A 20,162-nucleotide genomic window follows, 5' to 3' on the forward strand; every position below is an offset into this window, starting at 1 on the left:
TAGACAGTTTCCGATTAATGAAATACAGTATTATGTTAATTTAATATATTTTTAAGGCTAGCTAATTTAATTCTTAAATAAAATCTCAAGATTACTAAAGCAGTCCTCTAGACCTTTTTATTTCTTATCATCAAGTTATGACTTATATATTGGAAATCTTTCGGTGAGGTTACTACTACTGCGGTCGATACTGTGTTAGGCAGATAATTTTCGAATGGTTGGTAGTTTTTTCAATAATTGATTTTGAAATCAAATACTTTTTTTACCGTGCGTCACCTGCGTCATGTGTATATTTGAGGGCATACTTTGTAAAGGTGTAAGGAAGCGGTGTTCATTTCTAACGATATTGTAGTTGTTGTAATGAAATTGTTTTACAGCAGAACTGTCAAACCGCGCGTCAATATATTCTCTCATAGAAAATATGTCCATACAAAACAAATATCGGACGACGGGGGACACATCAACGGAAAAACAAAATTGTTGTTTTTATTTAATTCCCAACACTTTCATATTTATTCACATTTTAAACCTTCCCTGGACTTCCACAAATAATTCAAGACCAAAATTAGCCAATTCGGTCCAGCCGTTCTCGAGTTTTAGCGAGACTAACGAACAGCAATTCATTTTTATATATATAGATAGATAATAAGTCTAGTTCAAATGTGGCGTTAATCATTTTAGACTATACGTAGCCTGTCTCTAGTTTTTAGATTATGATTGGAGTATTTTAACCCAAGTATTATAACCCAAAGCAGATAATAATTCACAGGGTATTAATTAAATCAGAGGTGTCAACCCTACCACAGTCACCTGGTTGCCGGCACACGTAATACCCACGCAACGAACTGCGCAGGCGCACGCAAAGCGTAACACAACACCGTGTCCGAATAATTGCTTCCTAATAACTGATTGTTCGATCATAGATGTAGTTTCTAATTGAGTGTGAGGAGACGCCACAAGCCATCACATCAGCCGAGACAAGACAAAACGTATTTATAATTATTTTAAACAACTTCAAAAAGGAGGAGGTTCTAAATTCGATCAATATTTTTTTATGTATGTACACCGATTACGCTGAGATTTATGATTCGACTTTGCTGAATGCGAAATGTCTGCCATTTGGTACCATATTTTTTTATACATAATTTGGCCAAACTTGAACTGAAACTTTGCTAGATAGCCGAGTCTGTTTCGAATTCAGGCATTTGCCCGTTATTATTATCATTATAATGGCTTTATAGTTATCTAATAACACGAAAGAAAGAACGGCTCTGTAGCAGTTTACCCAGATTGAGTAATTCCGTATTGTGTGTGGTTTCCCATCGCTCTCGCGTTTAATTATTTACTTATATAATTTGAGTTTTTTACACGAACAAAGGAATTATATGAAATATCTAAGTATAGGTTCCAACCGGAAAGTATGGTAACTTACCGATGTGAACTTTTCCGTAATTAATTCCTGTTTGAAAGTACTTTTAACTTAAGCTTAAGGGAATCTTAACGTGTTAAAAGCATTGCTATTTAAAATGTTATAAATCATATTTTAGTGTTATTTTTTTATGGAAAAGGAGATTTTTTTTTTATTGAAGTAGGCGTTACTTTTAACTTAGTTTAAGGGAACCTTAACGTGTTAAAAGCATTGCTATTTAAAATGTTATAAATCATATTTTAGTGTTATTTTTTTATGGAAAAGGAGATTTTTTTTTATTGAAGTAGGCGTTACTTTGCGGAAATCCATAATTATACAAATGATTTAAGTTTTCTTTAGTGTTAATTCTTCACACTTCAGTCTCGTGCCAGATTTTCTGAGGATGCCTCGTGTAGAGGCGAAACACGTTTGTCGAATTGTTTAAAAACAAATATTGGCGGAATTAACACTAAAGAAAACTAAAATCATTTTATGGAAAAGGAGGACAAGCAAACGTACGGGTTACCTGGTGTTAAGTGATCACCGCCGCCAACATTCTCTAGCAACACCAAAGGAATCACAGGAGCGTTGACAGAGTTTATTATTGTAAAACTTATCGGAATTAAGACTGAGTTATTAACTTTAATGTAGATCGAACGATAGAACTTGATCTTTTATATATTAACTGCAATGTTGCTTGGTCTAATAGATATGTTGATGACAAAATATGATTTTTTCCTTCAAAGAACATAATAATATAGTTATTATAATGTTGCCCCACTTGAATTACAACCTAGCCTTAACTTAGGCTAATAAGTAATTCTACTTTAACATAAATTGCTAGATTAATTAAACTTAGAATGTGTCCATTAACATATTTCTTAATGTCTCTATTAAGGGGAAGTTAATGTGTCTTTCATAAAGATACAACAGATTGCGAATATTATATAGATTAAGAATTATCCTACGATAGTTTTATTATAGGTTGACAAGTCGTCAACATTCAGCCACACATGGTATAAGGTCTATAGTAATTTCAATATAAAACTAGCTATCAGCGCCGCTATGTGCTGCAATGTGCGCTGATGCCGAAATCTTCATCGGCAGCGTGGAGGTAAAAATTGGTCGGCGGCGGCGTAAATGGCGTCATAAAAAATCTCGGCATGAATCACTATATCGAAACAATCGAGCCAAACATAACTTAGTATGTAATATTGTAGAAGGTAAGGTAAGGTAAGTACGCTTTTGAAAGCATAAAGCACTTAGAAGCTCAAATTACAGAAATAAATTTTTAATTTTACTTAACTCCTGAACAATTATTCATCATTATTTTGTTTGATAATTTCTAAACAAAGCGTACAAAAAACTTGATCTTTTTTTTTCCATCCAACTCAATCACTAATGTGCCAAATTTCTTCCAACAAACACTTCTTTTTGATGAAGATTGTAACACGATAACAGAAATAAAGTTTATTTTGGTTTTCATTAACGTAAGTTTATTATTTTCCGATGACATTTCGACAAACTGAAGTCTTACTGCTTAGATAATTTATATATATAGATAGAGTCTCTTGCTGTTAGACAACCGATAAAAACAGGCCAGGTTTAATACTTTAGTGTGCGTGACAAGCTACGGCTTACACTCGCGATTTGTATGACAGCTTGGATTAGTGAGCGTGCATTGCTCAAAATAGAGGTTAGCTCTAATTAATTCGACGTTATCACAGCTGTTATAGTCTATCTAGATGTATAAATGATATAAGTCTAACTGTTACTCGTAGATCATAATTAAATATAAATAGACACTTTCCACGGGCCGCTAAAGAGGGGAGACGATCAGAAAGCACTATGTTTGCTAGCAACCGTGCGGCCGAATATCTTTCTCGATATAGATATTTCGCACACAAATCAAAATTGATCGCGTATTATCCGCCTGTCAGGTCGTGTATTCTCTAGTATATTCTAAGTCTATGTGTCGACGTAACACGACTGTGCAGATCCAATAATCAGATAAGATATATTCGTGAATCCAATATGGAACGGTCCAATATGGTGGTCCTCAATGGAAGTTTATTGACAATATTATGGAGCATCATTTATATTCACAGCGTCTTGCCGTGAACCAGCATTCATGTCAGCCATTATTAGTGGATCATTAAAAAAACTGTCTGTAACTTTTAGGGCTCTATATCCGTATGGGCACCAAAGTATTTTATATTTATATGTGTATATATATATGATTTTTTCTTGAAGGTCCCTAAGTCGTATCTGTTCGGGAAAACCGCAGCCGGTAATTGCAAAACGCGCGGTTGTGGAATGCCAGACGTCAACGTGATGCAGGTGGTAAGTACGTAATATCCGGTGGTGGAATTCAGCCGCTGGAAGGTTAAGCGACCAAACTATTGCTGGATTAAGATTTTGAATATCATCACGAAGCATCCTTATACAAACAATGAATTTAAGCTCTTAAAGCTTAGGATCACACCAACGAATTTCAGCGTTTGGGCGGAGCTAGCTATCTCGATTCACGTGCTCAAACCAATCCCAAACAAATATAATTCGTGTGAAAGTCGCCCGCACACGGATCCGTGGACGGCCGTTTGAAATAAATATAGTATTAAGTACCCTATGTCAAAGTTATAATATGATTTTTTTAACTTTTAAAACATTCGCTTTTTAGAGAAATAAAATAGCGATAAAAATATCACCAGTAGTTTCAGTCCTGCACATATACTTTTTAAGCTCCCAGCCAACTCATTGCATAGTATTAGGCCCTCAAAGATGAAGATTTCACGATACCAAGCGCCTTAATGCATCTAATATAGGATAATTTATATTTATACAGTTTATTCTTTATTACTATTCATGAAATATTTGATATTATTTATGTATTTGATGCAGCACCTTACAAACTAATTTGTTATGTATATTACAGCCATTGTAAAATACTCTATTTGATTGAAAAGAGTGGCCGCTGAGGTGCTTGTATGTTTCTTCTCACGAGCTCAATTTTTTCCGAACATAAGGTAGATTCATGTTTATGGACGGCTTATGGGTGGCTTTATATTTTATCATTTCCATTAGATGAGGCACTTGCGCGATTGCAACTTGAATTAAGTTATTGCAGCAGAACAACACGTCACTGTTTATAAATGTTATGACGTAACTTGCACTTTTATTCCGTTATTTGAAGTTACAATGAAGAGATGATCGCCGCTGCATTTATAAATAATTTACGCGGGGCGATCTGGCGATGCCTTAACCAATGTTTTTAAAAAAATACCACCTGAAGCTCGTGAAATCAAACCCTGTACCGGTTGCTAGCAAAGCCCGCCCATACCTTCCAAGCAAAGGGTTCGATCACGACCTGTTTATATCGAAGCTAACACAAATTGGTGATTTAAATTCAAGAGGCGCGCTCACATCCTGTGAATGGGTTAACATAATGGCTGCTCCACACCGGTTGCGGAGAAAACGTCAGCGAATAGTTTTCTACAAAATTGAATTTTAATTTCAGCAATTCGAACACATGTCGGCACTTAGGCACAAATAAGTTCTAAATTTTTGTGTGACTTATTTCAAACCTACGGTCTGGGATATAGCACTCACGCCTATAGTGCTGTACGAGTCACACGTCCCTTTAAGGGCCGTAAGTACTGGAATGATTTCTGATGCGGATGGAAATTTAAATAAATAATTAATAACATGTATAAAATGATATGTCACCAATCGAATATGATAATATTCATTTGTATGTCATATATATTTCTGTGTAAATTCATTTTTTTAAATCGTGTACACATTATGTAGTATGGATATTATAACCAGCGAAATAACAATAATTGACTTTCGAGAAAAAAATCTTTAATATTTTCAGAGAATTACGTCTCAGAATTTTATCTGTGTCTATCAACGTTTTTATCTTTTTGAGTTATTTTCACAAAGATTTTCGGAAGCCACTTTTGTTTTAGCATGTTTTTCGATTTTTTTTTATAGGAATAAAAAAAAACGACAATAATTTTTATTTCAAATACTCTCCTTTATTCTTATGAGTACGATTTTAAGCAGTTTTTTCATTATTAATTTCGAGCACCAAGTTTCATCAGCTGTCAGCAGTTGGATATGTTTCGTAAGTAGTTTTTGGGTAGAAATTATCAAATTTATATTTTACTTATTTATTAAGAGACTTAAAAAAGTGCACACAATTTACACCATAATTTACAGACCAATGTATTAGACTAAAACTTAAAGCCTGAGCTAGGACTGTACAAATATCCTCGGCCAAATTGTAAAAAAAAATTGAAGTTTTGATCTAAAATTTTAAGTTTGTGGATTTATGGATTTACTTAACTAAATTTAATAATTATTAGTTTTCTTTGGGTTATCATATGTATAAACATAAAAATTTAAAATATACAAAAAACATAACATTTTATCATATTTTTATTAATTCAGCTGTATTCCGTATGAAAAGCCTTTTATACTAAACATTCGATTAGCTCAGGTCCTTAATAACTTATTACACATAAACATTAGCCCTATCACTCATAGCATTAGAACTCAAAATTGTGAATCAAAGCATTTAATCTAATCCTGTATAAAAGATTAGCTTCAATCGAATCTAAACTCTAACGAATAAATTTTACAGTTGTTAATTTAATGTATTGAATTAGTGTTGCCATTTGGGGTCGGATTCGCAAGACTAATTTAAATGCAGAATGGTGGCGCTTTGCTTAGTTTTTAGCACAAAGGATTATATAAATATCTGATGCGTTTGTTTCGGGAATTAGAGTTCGAGGAAACCAGACCTTGAAATATTTTGCACCTGTGGTGATAAATATTAATTTTATGATACAGACACATTTGTAGAAGATTGCCAGGATTATGTTACAAATCGCTTTAAATTGAATGTTAGTTTATTAGATAATTTATACGTGTAGATAGAATCTCTTGCTGTTAGACAACCGATAAAAACAACCTAGGTTTAATACTTAAGAGTGCGTGACAAGCTACGTCTTACATTCGCGATTTGTATGCCACTTTGGGTTAGTGCGCGTGCATTGCTCGAAACAGAGGGATTAACTCTAAACTCAATTTTTCAACGTTTTCAGAGCTGTCAGAGTCTATCTAGACATATTAATGAACTAAGGGTAATTTTTGACTTTTAATAAGTGATTTAATATCATATTTTGAATTAAAGTATGAATGAAGGCAAAATAATAATAGGATGAAACCTATTGGAAAAGGAAGATAATTTAGATCGGCAAGAGGAAAGGAGAGGAAGGTTTAAGGGTAAAAAACGGTTGATTTCGATTTCCGACAAAACTATAAGTAGGTACTATGGAAAAAAGATAAATCGCAAAGCTGTAGGTAATAAAAAGGTTTATAACTTTTGTATTTACACTTTTTCCAAAATTCTCACTCCAAAATATCAGCTATTTTTTAAAAAAGTCAGTGGGCTTATTGTTCGTTGTAATCCCACTTTCTGATGGTATTAAAATATATACATTACAATGGTATTATTTATTATATAGATTATTTATTTATATATTAAGGAAACAAACAGATACATCACTATAGTACAAAATGAAGCTAAATAGAATATAAATATTACAATATTGGATATATCCTGGAATAGTTTCACTGAAAACGATTACTATGGTATTTGTACTCAGAAAATGCAAAGAAACGAAAACAACTCGATTTTCTTAACATTATGTACAATTTTTTTTTATGGAATAGGAGGATAAACGAGCGTACGGGTCACCTGGTGTTAAGTGATCACCACCGCCCACATTCTCTTGCAACACCAGAGGAATCACAAGAGCGTTGCCGGCCTTTAAGGAAGGTGTACACGCTTTTTTTGAAGGTACCCATGTCGTATCGTCCCGGAAACACCGCACAAGGAAGCTCATTCCACCGCTTTGTAGTACGTGGAAGAAAGCTCCTTGAAAACAATTCTGAGCTATTTACTAAGAGTTATACTTAAATAGCATATAAAAGGGATTTCATATAAAAATGTGACTGCTATAATTATAGGTATATTCATTCACAGTTGCCACTTAATATAACAAGAGGTTATGCTAATTGCGCTATTATTTTTCCCTCCACTTATGACCTAATACGTCGATTAAACACATCACACTGTACACGGCAACAAGAAGCATCAATTACAGTTCTGTCAGTTTTGACAGACATTTGACATATGACATCTCCACCCAAAACGTAATGGATGACACAAGAGTAACCTAATCGAAATTCGAGTATCGCGCGCCTCATCAATAATTCATTGACACATAAAAGGCATTGACAATGACATGTCATTGGCAGCCGCCCGCCCATGACAGTAACCAGGTAAAGTTCAAAGACATTATTAATGGTGGCATTAAGACAGTGATGACAAGAGCCAAAACTATTTCCGAGATAAGATTTAAATGTCAATTAATGCGAGTTAACTTAACGTATGGTTTTATTGTCCCTGTTGTCTTAATTATGTATTTTGGTTGCCATTTAAGTAATTGTTAACTTACCTTTTCGTTGGAAGCGTGCCCTTGAGTATCTGATTAACAGAATCCAGCAATCAGACGATAACTTTTCTAGCACTGGGATTTTGTTCCTAAGCCCGTAACGCGGAATATTCAAATTGAAAAACAGAATCACACACAATTGATAGGAGCAATGGTCTTATTTCAGAAAAACTTTGAGAATGATCAACATTTTCCATTAATTTCTATAACCTACAATGTAGCTAAGTCACAATTAATCGCAAAGGTTTTGATAATTCTAAATAGCCTAGATAGTCTCTTACTGTTAGACAACAGATAAAAACAGGTCAAGTTTAATACTTTAGTGTGCGTGACAAGCTACGTCTTACACTCGCGATTTGTGTTGCGTGAATTGCTCAAAATAGAGGATAACTAGTGATGATTAGGTGATCTAGACGTATAACTGATCTAAGTGTTATAAATGATAGCACTGTCAATACAATGATAGTTCTGAAGTATTCCGAATGTCAAGCAGCCTTGCAAATATGCGTTATAACGTCTGAATAAACCAATCATAAGCTAATCGTAAGCATTTTGAATATACTTGGCTTATTATCAGTTTTTATACCAAGTTTATTTGTATGGTCGATTAAGATTAAAATTACAAATAGCGTACCTACCGTCTTCGGTACAACAAAGTCACAACACTTCAATAAGTTTTGTACCTAAAATTGTTGTAAAGTACAATGTATAGTGTGGTATCGGCAGTGTTTATTTATTAATGAAACATATTATGTCGTTTGGAGGCCGCCGACCAGTGCACTGGTGACATTCTGATAGCGCATGGTTGGTTTCCGTGTGGAAGCGTTTATTTAGCATTCAGAGGTCGTTCAATCATTCGTTTATAGGTACTGCTACTTTCACTACTATACGTTTAGTATACTGCGGGATACAGCACCTTACATGAGTGTCAAAAAAAATAGATGCTTAATGATTTCTATTAATTTTTTTATGAAAATAAGGGACAAGATGAGCAGGACGTTCAGCTGATGTTAATTGATACGCCATGCCCATTACAATGCAGTGCCGCTCACCTTGAGACATAAGATGTTAAGTATCATTTCCCCAGTAATTTCACTAGCTGCGGCGCCCTTCAGACCGAAACGCAGTAATGTTTACACATTACTGCTTCACGACAGCAATAGCCGCCGTATAGCAGTATTGGTAAGGTATGCGCTATGGTTTTCCGAGGCATAAGGCCCAAGGGTGTCGTAAGAGACGACTCAGGGCATTTAGCAATGGGAGAATCCTTTGCACAGAATACCGGCTAGATTACTAACCACAACAGCGACGTTTTCTGCCATAAATCAATAACGTGTAAGCATCATTGTGATTCGGTCTGAAGGGCGCCATGCCTACTGTAATTACTGGGCAAATGGGACTTAACATCTTATGCCTCAAGATGACAAGCACAATTATAGTGCCTCTCAGAATTTTTGGGTTTATCAATAATGTTGAGCGGCACTGCATTGTAATGGGCAGGGCAGATCGTATCAATTATCATCAGCTGAACGTCTCGTCGCTTATTGTCATAAAATATTTAAAAAAAGTAATAATGGTGTGATATGTTTCTATTGTTTTTTAACTATATTATGAATACTCCGTTTCGTTTGTTTTGACGGGTCTTACCCTTGGCATAATTTTAAAACTGACAATTGACAATCAGATATTCCATACCCCCTAATGAATTTGCCAAATACAATTATTGGTGGTAGGTAGGACATGTGCTTGAGAAATTAGTCATAACTAGGTGCACGATCTCATAGAGAGCCTATGTTTTCAGAATCAAGCTGTAAAAGGGAAACCCTCGGACCAATTATTATACTGGACGGAGCTATTGCTTGTTTTAAGTTGTTGCCACTCTTATACTGTGTGTATAGTCTGTATTTCTCGAAAGCTTTGAGTAAAAAGGATAGCGCATGTAAATTGCGGCCTCCAAGGCCCCCGCCCGGCTTCGCTGTAAAAGCCTTTAGCACAGAGGATTTTAGTCGGTAAGGGGTGTTTACACCCGAGCCCGACATATGGGCCACGTTTCGAGGTCTTCAATCCGTAAATGTATTTTCCTCCTCTCCAAAAAAACACCATGTAAATTGGCAACGTCGCAGTATACATGTAAATCGTGTCAGCTTGGGTGATACCGAGTCGGTCAAGTCGGTCACAACATTGCGATTTAGTGCGTTAATTAAGTAAAATATATCATATTAAAGCTAAGTTTTATGTAAGTAAAGTCTGAGCAAATTCTAAGTACGCTCTATAGATCTCAGCCTAAGAATCAACGGTTAATCATATCGCGCTACCGCCGCTTTTAAACTTTACTAGATGTTTACTAGATAAAAGGAATAACACAAATCATTTCCACTAAATTGTTTTATTGTTTGGCAACATCTCCGTTCACACAAACACGGACGTGTCAAACATAAGAAGTGACAAAACAATGAGATTCTCGAAAGATCAATAATAATTCACCGTCACAATGTTGCCATGATTAAAATTCAGACTGCACTCAGTTCCGTGAGAACTTTATTTAGATGGTGTTTGCCATACGCAAAAATATGCGCTGGTTGTGGGAATTTCGTACATTGCCTGTACATCACAGGTGCTCTATACGTTTCCTAGGTACTTATAATACAGGTTGTCGATTACATGTAAATTTTTCATGACAATTAGGGATGAGACGAGCAGGACGTTCAGCTCATGGTAATTCATGATTCTTGAAATATTCTGAGTGGTACAACATTTGCACTCGTCAACTCGAGACATAATCACCACCGCCCACATTCTCTTGCAACACTGGAGGAATCACAGGAACGTTGACGGCCTTGAAAGAAGGAAAGTTGTATTACGTGGAAGAAAGTTCCTTGAAAACCGCACCGTGGAGGACCGCCACACATCCAGATGGTGGGGATGATATCTTAATTTGTGGCGTGTCGTGCGAAGGTGGAATTCGAAGGCAGAAATCAGATGCTCTTCGGAACACTCAACGTAATAAATGGGGATAGAAAACACGCAATGAAGCGACGTCCCTACGCAACGCCAAGTGCTCCAGCCGTTCACAGGCCACTGGGTCCCCGAAAATTCGAGCTGCTGTGCGTTTCACTTTGTCAAATGGATCGAGCTGACACTGGGGTGCACCAGACCAGAGATGACAGCATTAATCCATATGTAGCCGGACCTGCGCTTTGTAGAGCGCAGATCAATGTAATTGTCATAGTACTCAGTGACCTGGCTCATTATACGCTTTATATTAGCTTCACCTTTATGTTTGTATGTTTGTAACCGACTTCTTTGGGCGCGATTTTGACCCACTTTAAACGGCTAGATTTCGTTCAAACTTTGTACATTTATCGAGGACCGATGACATTACACTAATTTGACTAAAAAATTAAAAATAAATAATAGTTAAAAAAACTTAATAATTCTTCTACACCCCACGCTTTTTTTACAATAAAAGATATTTTTGTACACTATTTTCAATTTAAATTTATTTTCTATTTTTTAGTTGAATTTTATGTAAAGCGTGCTTTTTAATTTTTTTTAATTATTATTTATTTTCAATACATCCTCGACTCCCGACCCGACGTACCAGGCTTCTACGCTTTGGTCGACCTTTCCTAGCACTTCTTTTACATTTGATTTATAATTTTTTTTGCAGTCAATTTGATGTTTGTTCGTACTCTCTACAATCAACATGGTCGCCTCACCCCTAAGATTTTCCTATCAATATCTGCTACTTTGCATGAGGAATATATATGCATCTATTTTACTCCCTATTTGATCGTATAACATAAATCATAGAGAATTAAATAAAGTAATATAATTATCACATCATTGAAGAGATAATGCCATAAAGATGGATATAACTTAGATCACACTTAGCAATACGAAAGTGAATCGTCCTTGAGCGCCGGCTGCGAGGGCGGAGGCTCAGGCGCGGGTTGGCAGGTGCTACGCTAGTTAGGGTTGCCAACGTACAATAAAATAGTCTAATACTATATTTATTTTTATGAAAATAAGGGACAAGACGAGCAGGATGTTCAGCTGAATGTAATTGATACGCCCTGACCATTACAATGCAATGTCGCTCAGTATACTTGAAAAGCCCAAAAATTCTGAGCAGCTCTACAATTGCTCTTGTCACCTTGAGACATAAGATGTTAAGTCTCATTTGCCTGAGTAATTTCACTAGCAACAGCGCCCTTCAGACCGAAACACAATAACGTTTACACATTACTGCTTCACGATAGAAATAGGCGCCGTTGTGGTACCCATAATCTAGCCACTGGTAAACTACAGTAATAAGTACTGAAGGGGACAGGCCACTATGATCAACCAAAGAGCACGCATAACGATTGATGATCGATTGTTCACCGCAAAGTGATTTGGGTTTAATCAATAATCCTGAGCGGCACTGAAATGTCATGGACGGGGCGTAACACTTACCATCACCTGAACGCCAGACTCATTTTATTACTTTTTCTCATAAATAAAATCAGACATTCTCTAACTCTTCCAGAAAAATTGGCAACCCTACCTACACTCAACCGTGTTTTAACAGACTGAGTGTAATATACGAGTACACACATACTGTATAAACTCGCTAACTGTTAATTAATTACTATTTCGTATGCTGTAGGTGTTATTGGTTTTTTTCTTCTGGAACCTCAGAGACGGTACAAAGAGTAGTCATTGTTATAGTCTAAATACATTATCAGGTTTGGAATGGCCGAATGATCGGAGGCAGTCTGCTAGCAGACCACATTCGATATTATAGCAGGCCTATTAGATGTACTAATTATTGCCAAATATATTACACAACGTAGTTTTATCAGCTATTAATCTTTCTTATCTCCATTTTCTTTTGTATTAAACTCTACCACTTAAATAGCTCATAGAGAATTAATAGTTTGTAAACCTTCGTGTGATAGGACTGTGCGTTAGTAGCGCTCTCTGGGTTTCTGCGAAAGACCAGCGTTGTGGATTCTTTCGAAACCACAACTATGCTGAGTTGGGGTCCCATTGGCGTCATTAGATCATAATTAGAATGATATAACTTTAAGAACTATAATCAAAATGTATAATGACGCCAATAAACATTTATTCTTTCTTTCTTTCTAAAGTGATATGTAGTTACAGTATCTTATTATGCACACTAATCAATACTATACTGAATAATCTTGTGCAACATATACAGTACAAATTATTATATTCTTTATTTGAGCTTTGGAATAAGCAAAGATTGTTTACCGTAGGTAGATTAGGTTCATAACGAGGTTGCCTATATGATATGCACGCCCCTGATACAATAATCAAACTATACTAAATATTCTTATGCAACAAATACAGTACATATTATACTCTTAGTTTGTTGTATATTAGGTCAAGTTAAAATCTTCATATCATATTCATAACATAATTATATATACTAAATGATATCTATATTAGATAAGAATTGCTATTATTGACAGTATTCAGCCTCCTAAATCAGAGGCTATGGCTTTTATAATATTCATCCCTTATCGACCGCCATTGATTATCTACATAAATGTCGATACAAACATTATCAGACATACGCTAAATACTTCACGCACACAAGGCCAAACACAGGTTACAAACGCACACAAACCTTCAGTGCTATGATGCCCACTTACTTGGAGATTGTGAAATATATAAATGATATTATGTGAAATAATATTGAAATTGATAGAAAAAGTTAGTCACATTTAATACTTATACATCTATCTTACAAAAGTATAATAATATGTAATTTCTACGAATTGGTAATTCAATTTAGTAATAAACAAACAAAAACTTTCTCTGTCTTTGACTTGCCGCTTAAATGGGCGGGAAATGTATTGAATACATACATTACTCTGGTGAGTGGTTTCTTTTTTCGCTCAATGTAATGGCAAAGGTACACCCATACAGCCAACGCGGGAAAATATAAAAGAACAAAATATACCTGGCAGCATCTTGGCACATTAAATAAACAAGTTTTTTTAATAATAATTTAAACAATTTAGTTTTCTGTGGCACCAAAACAACTGTGCTTTTTTGGCGACATTATAGTACGGTAAACAATCCTTTTTTAGACCATCGAGTTATAGAATTTAGAGACTCGATAAAGTATTTACTTATATTACTGATCGTGGGTAGTTGTAGTTCAGTAGAAAAAATATATTTAAGTAATACTAGCATTAATGATATATTTTGAATTTATACAATTAAGTTTTAAGTGTGATGCGATGCTAAAATTAAGGTCAGCTGTAATGACCAGGGCCGGCGCGGCGTCATATTATAATAATATACCTTAGTGTCTATTCGTAAACGTTAGTAACGCATCATTTTTCACACCGCACGGAAATAGTTCAAATGCGAATGACTAAAACTGAATTCCGAGTGATTCAGGCGTTTACAGAAGTTGACTCACGTGTACCTTTCTTTGCCTTTACTCATTCACAACCGTTACAAGTGCTGGTATCTAATGAGGATATTGCTTTTGTTTTAACAACGTATCTAAAGGTTTTTAACGATGTTATTTTATTGATTCGTCTTCGCGGAAATTCCGTCAAAGGCACTGATAACCTGATATACAGTCACGGCTATCATACGCCTTAATTGTATGAAATACCTACTGCATGAACGGAGACCGTAATCATTTTATTAATTTTATTTATTGCTCCAACAGGGTAAGCACCAATACAATTTTTTTATGAAATAAGAGGACAAAAGAGCGTACGGGTCACCTGGTGTTAAGTGATCACCGCCGCCCACATTCTCGTGCAACACCAGAGGAATCATCTTTTTTGAAGGTACCCATGTCGTATCGTCCCGGAAACATTGCACAAGGAAGCTATTCCACAGCTTTGTAGTACGAGGAAGAAAGCTCGTACAATTCCTTAATAACTAACACAGATATATCTATTTAGGTGACACCCCAATTATAGGTGCAAATCGATAACATGTAGCAAAACGAACATAAACAGAGCATTACTTACGTTATAGCAAATTAATATAAGAACATTATTAAATTAGAAAAAAAAAAATTGGGAGAGACAAGAAAAAAATTGAACGATATAACATAATCATCATCACATAATATCTGGTTGTGAAAAAGTAGTTTTTTAACTTCCCGCTTGAAATTTAAAAAAATTCGGAAGTTATTTGTTTCACCCTGTTTTTCGAAAACCGAGTTTTCTGAGTAGTTTTTAGCGTCATAAAGAATCTTTGAATTTCATTTGATCGAACTCGGAATTTCGAAGTAATTCCGAAAAAAAACACCTTTTTTCAGTTTATTTCGTCAAAGATAACTCACGAATGAATCAACCGATTGCCTAATTTTATGTAGTAAATCCTGTCCTGTGTGAGTGGAACGGATGTGGTTAGGATATGTAGTAAGGTCATTGTCCGAAATTTCTTATTCTTAGCGACCGAATAGTTATTGAACTCAGTACCTACATTATACTTGTTTAATTTAACGAGCTTAAATATATATGTTTTTTTTTTTTTAATTATCATCAAAAAATAATTCTGGCATTACAATAACAGTATTTATAAAGCCCAGCTCTACAATTTTTTATAGAACACCTGCCTGTCAACAAAACAAAAAACTATCACATTTAATTATAAATTATAAGAAATAAACAAAATTATTGTGTTATTCTAAGAAGACCTGTATTTTTGCTGGGGTTACAATTAATTAATTATTAGATTGGTTGGCGGTGATCACTTATTATCTGTTCAGTAAAATACCACTATGAATTAATCATATAGAGTAGTTTATACCATCAATTTACTAAATTTATGTTTCCAAATGCAGTAAGTAATGTATTCTTTCCAGAGATAAGCACGACCTTTACGCAAGCAGGCAAACATACAAGAAGAATTTCACAATCACACTTGCTTCCAACATCTGAAGGTCTTTATACTGGCTCTAGCACCCAAATGTCACGCTTGCTTACGAAATATTCTAATCTAATTAATTATAACATGTTTACTAACAGCTCTATGTAGATACTGATCTATTGCACATACTGTCTTATTAATTAACGCAATTTAAAGTTATTCCAAGTTTAAAATTATTTCTCCCTGTCATGTAATTCTGTATTGACATATTATGAAAGATATAGACAAAATCTTTTAAATTTGGAATAACTTTACTTCGCGATTATTAATAACACAGAGAAAGTTTAAAATACCAATATCACTTTTTAATTAGCACAGAGTAAGGATGAAAAATAAGGTATTGTATTAGTTAGTATTATTTTTTAATTTGCAACCTGAAGGTATGGTTTAATGGAATTAGTATCGTTTAAGATCATAAACAATTATGATGTTCAATAGTTTACGAGTTATGAAGCAAAATACATTAAATATATGAGTGAAATAACAATATAATTAATTGAATTTAGATTTCTCATGTAAGTGACAATATGTCTTAATGAGAATAAAGTTATTTAAACCTAAAATACTAAAGGGCTAATGCCAAACGTGGCTGTCTGTTTAACACTTGTCAATAAAAATCAGTTAAAATAACAATAAATTCGCGTTCATTTTCTATCTTGGTGTATTTCCGTTAGAGATGTTCTTCTGTCATGCAAGCTGAGTTTGTCTATTACTAGATTTAGATTATTTTATAGCAATAGCAATGACATATATTGTTATGGGGCAGTGCGGCCGATATTAATACTATCTTTGTGCTGCAGAAGAGGGCTATTCGCGCGATTTATAACCTAGGTCCTAAAGAATCATTAAGAGAAAAATTTAAAGAAATAAACATTTTGACTGTTGCTTCTCAATACATTTTTGATAATGTTTTGTATGTTCATAAGCACATTGAGGAATTTTCTAGAAACTGTGACATTCATAATGTTAACACGAGGAACAAACATAAACTTGTTATGCCTACTACTCGGTTGGGTCGAGTTAGTAAGTCTTTTGTTGGGCGATGTATATGCTTCTACAATATGATACCAGAAAATGTACAAAACAAATGTGTTTCGAAATTTAAAAGAATTGTTAAAAAACGTTTGTGTGGGAAAGGTTATTATAGCATAAACGATTTTCTTAATGACACCACGGACTGGGAATAAAGCGAACACCCTCAGGCTCTTTAATTATTAATGTTTATTGTACGATATTACATTGTAATCCATATTTTATATAAAAAAAAAAGCCGAGTTTCTTGCGCCCATTCTTCTCAGGTCTGAGGCAGTCTCTTTTGAATGGGTGGTAGATTTTGACGTTCAATAAGTGATTATAAATCCTATTTTGAATAAAAATATTTGAATTTGAATTTGAATTGACAGTACAATATTGTATATTTTATTTAAAAAGAGCGCAAAAAAATAATGGTGGGAGAGTATCTTGCGCCGCTTCTCTCAGAGCGCCATTTGTTTCCAAAGCGGTAGTAGTATCTAGTATATTAGAAATGACATTAAAAACAATTCTAAAGGAATCAGTTTTGAGATTATGCCTTTAATGCCCTTTTATACCGCTGCTGAGGAAGCCTCCTTTTGTATTATGATATCGGTATTAATGAAAGTCAAATGAAATGCGAGTAAAAGCGACTGAAGTACTGTTATCTCTTATCGGCGTATCTAATCGATCAATACTATTGGCCTCTTTATTATTACTTAGTTGAATTATTAGAAATATTACAATGACGTATTTATAATGTACTGATACCCCGCGACTTCGTCCGCATATACACAGGACTGAGAACGTAGTGGCGGCATTTCAATGAAATATTTATAACGCATTGGGTAACATTATTGTAGTTTTTGTAAGAATCCCTAATATTTTTGAAACTATAATATAGCCTTTGTGACCTGGGGATGGTGTAACTTCCCAAAAGTAAAAGAAGTTTTCTAATATGTTCAGTAGTTTCTGAGTCTATTCAATACAAACAAACAAACAATCAAATCTTTCCTCTTTATAATCTTAGTATAGAAGTATAGATAAGTTCACCAGTGGGAGGCTCCTTTGCACAGGATGCCGGCTAGATTATGGGTACCACAACGGCGCCTATTTCTGCCATGAAGCAGTAATGTGTAAGCATTACTGTGTTTCGGTCTGAAGGGCGCCGTAGCTAGTGAAATTACTGGGCAAATGAGACTTAACAACTTATGTCTCAAGGTGACGAGCGCAGTTGTAGGGCCGCTCAGAATTTTTGGGTCTTTCAAGAATCCTGAGCGGCACTGCACTGTAATGGGCAGGGCGTATCAATTACCATCAGCTGAACGTCTGGCTCGGCTTGTCCCTTATTTTCATAAAAAAAGTTAGTAAATCATTGTATTTGTTCGATGCAATTACTTATTGTGACAGTAATCACGACCATCATGTTCACGAAGCATCCTTACACAAACAATAAGTTCAAGCTCTAAAGGTTGATGCACCCAGTATACGATAATTTATATTTATACAGTTAATTCTTTATTACTTTTTATGAAATCATTTATATTATTTGAACACGAGTCATATATTGGATGCAGCACCTTACAAACTAATTCGTTATGTATATTACAGCCATTGTAAAATACTCTATTTGATTGAAAAGAGTGGCCGTTGATTTTTTTATCTTAATATATATTATAAAGTACGTGACACATTGTTTGTCCGCGATGGACTTCTAAACTAATGAACGGATTTAAATGGGGATTACTTCATCGAGTGCAGTTTGGTTCAACTTGAGAGATAGGATAGTTTTTATTTCGATTTGGGACTCATAATTAGTTTTATTTTCAATTTTTGTTTTGTATGGACATATTTTCTATGAGAGAATTTAATGACGCACGATTTGACAGTTCCGCTGTATAACAATTTCATTATACTAACAGGGAGCATATTTTACGAAATAATTCTTGATGTTTAGAAATATTATTGGCAAATTTCTATAAAACAGTATTTTTTTATTATCTACAGAACAATGTCTGTCGAGTCAGCTAGTATAATTATAATGTTCTTCTCACGAGCTCAATTTTTTACGAACATATGGTAAATTTAGTAATTTAAAAGAAATATTTGCAGTGACGATTCAAAAGCGCTTAGTTTTAGCATAATTGAATAAAGTAAATTTGACTTTGACTTTGTAAATCACTTGGATAATTATATATTATGTAAAGAATTCAGTAAGAGTGGATCTATTGAATTGCTTTTTTATATTAATGGGTATTTTTATGGGAAAAGAGATACTTTCGTAACATCAGATGAATCACAAGAGTTTTGCCCACCTTGTTAAAAATACACGTACCTACATATATGAGTTTGGATACCCAAAACACATCGGTACGTGTACCTGAAATAGACTAAAATACTCCATTTTAGAGTGCGGTTGTCAACCCTATATCAATGTGTCAATATGTGTGTGGTACACACAACACGTTTTGTATATTCTGTACTAGCTGATCGCCGCGACTTCGCTCGCGTAGCTGAAGGGTTTTTAAAAATAATAAGCAAGTCTGGAATTGAAGATTATCTCATGTCCTATTCCAATTCCGGTTCCTGTTTTCGCTCCCGTTCCCAACATATTATATGAATCTTATTTCGAGGAAGATTGTTATGGCATACTTAACCTACTATTGGTATAGTAATGGCTCATCGACGCGAATTTCACTTTAAAACAAATCCCGCGGGAATCAAGGACTTTTCCGGGTTAAAATGTAGCCTATGTCCTTTCCCAAGATCTAGGCTATCGCTGTACCAAATTTCATCCAAATCGGTTCAGTGGCTCGGGCGTAAAAGCGTAACAAACAAACTTACATTCACATTAATAATATTAAGTAGGGATATATACAAGGTCGCTATATTCAAATATTACTCACCCTGCACAAAGCGACGCCCGTGTCTAGCCTATCCAGGAAGTTGTCGGCCGTGATCCTGAGCTCCGGGTACAGCACGGTGAGCCATTCAGCCAGATCTTCCTTCATGGCATACAGGTACTCCTCCGAGGACTTGAAGGGCCGGAAGGGCCTCGCCTCCAACAGGACAGCTCCTGCGCTCGCCATTTTCAGTTTGTGGACATTACTAGTTCTGCAACAACGAAGAGAAATTTTTAAACGGCAATGACGACCCCTATAGCCCAGTGGTTAGTGACCCTACTGAGCCTACTGAGCTAGAGGTCCCGGGTTCGAATTCCGGCAGGTGCAAACATTTATATGATGAATATGAATGTTTGTTTCCGAGTAATGGATGTTTATATGTATTTATGTATG

General features: G+C 35.0%; 1 protein-coding gene across 2 annotated transcripts in view; it reads right to left on the reverse strand.

The window, feature by feature from the left end:
* LOC126967039 (GAS2-like protein pickled eggs) overlaps positions 1-20,162 on the reverse strand; it is a 225,894-nt gene that overhangs the window by 68,411 nt on the left and 137,321 nt on the right. For both annotated transcript variants that reach the window (XM_050811350.1, XM_050811349.1), the window contains exon 2: positions 19,773-19,980. In XM_050811350.1, the coding sequence (XP_050667307.1) occupies positions 19,773-19,955 (183 nt within the window). In that variant the 5' untranslated portion in view covers positions 19,956-19,980. The remainder of the gene's footprint in view (positions 1-19,772; positions 19,981-20,162) is intronic.

This window comes from Leptidea sinapis, chromosome 12 (assembly GCF_905404315.1).
Source record: "Leptidea sinapis chromosome 12, ilLepSina1.1, whole genome shotgun sequence".
NCBI classification, from domain to species: domain Eukaryota; kingdom Metazoa; phylum Arthropoda; class Insecta; order Lepidoptera; family Pieridae; genus Leptidea; species Leptidea sinapis.